General features: G+C 45.9%; 1 protein-coding gene across 2 annotated transcripts in view; it reads left to right on the top strand.

Moving 5' to 3' along the window:
• LOC125035460 overlaps nucleotides 1-2500 on the top strand; it is a 66101-nt gene that overhangs the window by 63002 nt on the left and 599 nt on the right. For both annotated transcript variants that reach the window (XM_047627886.1, XM_047627885.1), the window contains exons 26-28: nucleotides 236-1111; nucleotides 1405-1641; nucleotides 2107-2280. In XM_047627886.1, the coding sequence (XP_047483842.1) occupies nucleotides 236-1111; nucleotides 1405-1641; nucleotides 2107-2280 (1287 nt within the window). The remainder of the gene's footprint in view (nucleotides 1-235; nucleotides 1112-1404; nucleotides 1642-2106; nucleotides 2281-2500) is intronic.

Here is a 2500-nt window from a genome sequence, read left to right as displayed (position 1 = left end):
TTAAAGTTACGGTTGGATGACCTTGTGCATGTATGTTTGTTTGTTTGTGGATGTCCGTTCATGTATTTATTTATCTGTTTAAGAGTGCGGCTCGTGGGATAAGCTGCCGGATCTTGTCATGATTATTGCTTCCCATTTTGCATTTTCACGATCCTACCAGATCTTGCGGTATTATCATTCCCTGTTTTATATCTTCCCCCTCCGGTCACCAACTGTACCCTTTTTCTTCCGCCAGATCTCCAAGCCGAAGCTCACCCATCTCTCAAGACAAGTGAACAAATGGATGACTTTGTTCCAGAAGCAGTTGCCATTGTGCCAGAATCAGTTCAGGAACAAAACGGGTTCGATCAGACACCGTCAGAGAGCGTCGCAAAGGCGGACCAAACGTTAACGGATTCGCTTCAGACAGAAACGCAGACGTACCCGGAAACAGCGGAGGTTTTGCGAGAGTCCGAGCAAGCGCTGGTCGAAGACGGTCATGACTTGTCCGGATCCGTGAAAGCACAGCAAGAAGCAACTGAAGCAGAGGTGGTAGCAGTTTCGGATTCGGACTTGGAACTGCTGGAATCGATTCAAGCAGGAGCGGCATCGGATCGAGCGGAGTCAGAAGATGTTCAAATAGTTCCTGGAGTTTATAGTATCCAGTCTGATCCTGTTCAGGTCGTGTTGGAAACGGAGGACGGACTGGTGGATCCTATTGAAACTGCTCCGGAAGATCACATTCCTTCCGAGTCGGTTCAGGTCCAAATCGTGTCAAAAACAGATGACACACCACTAGCACCTCTCCAAGCAGAGCAGGAAGTAGAGCAAACCCTGCCGGAGCCCGCACAGGAGCAGGCGGCGTCGGAAACAGTTAAAGAACCTTCAGAGTCAGTTCAGGACCTCTCAGAGCTGACCCAGGCGGTATCAGAAACAGACGAAGCCACGCTAAAAGCTCTACAAATAGAGCTAGAAACAGAACAGCCACAAGGACTGTCAGCCGCAGAGTCAACCCAGAGTCTCCCCGAAATCCCCAAGATCGTGGACGAAGGGGAAGCCTCGTCTCTCCTCGACATCTGGCGCTATGCACTCGAGGCTCAGGACCCGTCGGCTACGCTCAGGGATGGCAGAGGTAGGGTCTCCTAAAAGTACAACTATGGCAGAAAAAAAACAACGTAGAGCTCATAGCAATAAATTGATTAAAATATGAGACAACTTTGTTTCCCGTTTTTTCATATATACATTTTTTTTGCCAAAGTTTACTCAAAACTCTCCATTGAATTAACAGAAAGATATGGCCATTCGTTGTTGTTTTTTGTGGGTGTTTTTGTACGTATGAAAAACATTAGGATTCCTCCTTATACAGATCCATTTACAGACTTCCACAGTGCTAAAACCACATTACCTTTTTTTTCATCCTCTCAGAACCAAAGACGCTACTGTCTCCCGACTTCCTGGAGGTGGTGAACTTAGTGCCCCAGGACGCCCCACACCCGCTCTACGACGACGCCCCTGAGAATGTAGCCCTTCGCACGGAGTTCCTGCTCGATTACATGGCCCTGGACCCCATTGATGTCCAGGACCCGCAGATAGCTTCAGCCGAGGGACTCCAAGTGACCAACCTGGCTGGGAAAACGCTCTCCTTCGCCGTGGACTTGGAAGGTACGGCCGATGCGTCTGTTAAAAAGCACAGTTAAGAAAAGAGTAAGATATACTGGTGTAAAGTAGGATCTAAATGTGTCGCTGTATATTTTGTTAGTGTAGTATATCTATCTAGTTATCTATCTATCAAGAAAGATATGCTTGGTTACAGGTACAGATGAATTTATTATGATTACTGCAATCTATTAGTCAGTGATTTAAATTTCAGAATTTTAAAGAATATATAGCGTAATCAGATACAGACAGAAAGATGGATTCAAACACAAATCCCTAATTTCCGCAATCAGTTCTACATTTAACATCTTTTGAGAATGTAACTTTACCTTCTATGAAATTTGAGGAAATCCAAGCCATACCGTTAATAAAATTCCCAATAGTTAACATAAGTAGAGAGGAAAACAAACATACACACTATATACATTACATACCCTCCAGAATGTAAACCTTGACTCTACGAAATTCCAGGCAATCTGCGCATTAATAACGTCCCCGTGGAAATGATCGAGATTTTATCCGACGGGACGCAGGTGTACACCCTGGCGGACTTCCTGTTCGAGCACCGGGCGCGCGTGGACGACGCCTTCCTGCACCTGATCAGCCAGCCCGCGGAGTTTGGGCCGCTCGGGGAGCCTCTGGCGGGTAGGCCTAGCGCTGTTGTTATTATTTTTTGGGGGGAGAGGGGGGTAAAGAGTGGTAAAAAAAATTCGATGGTAAAAATAAAGGGGAGGGGTAGGGGAGAGAGAAGAAATTATGTAAAATTGTATAAACATGTACAGCCAACCTGCAGATTTCGGGCCTCTCAGGAAGCCTCTGGGTTTGTAGGTCTATCATTAATATTCTTAATTGTTTTTTTATTGTT

The sequence above is a fragment of the Penaeus chinensis genome, chromosome 19 (genome assembly GCF_019202785.1).
Source record: "Penaeus chinensis breed Huanghai No. 1 chromosome 19, ASM1920278v2, whole genome shotgun sequence".
Classification (NCBI taxonomy): Eukaryota; Metazoa; Arthropoda; class Malacostraca; order Decapoda; family Penaeidae; genus Penaeus; species Penaeus chinensis.
This window is presented reverse-complemented; position numbering and strand designations above follow the sequence as displayed.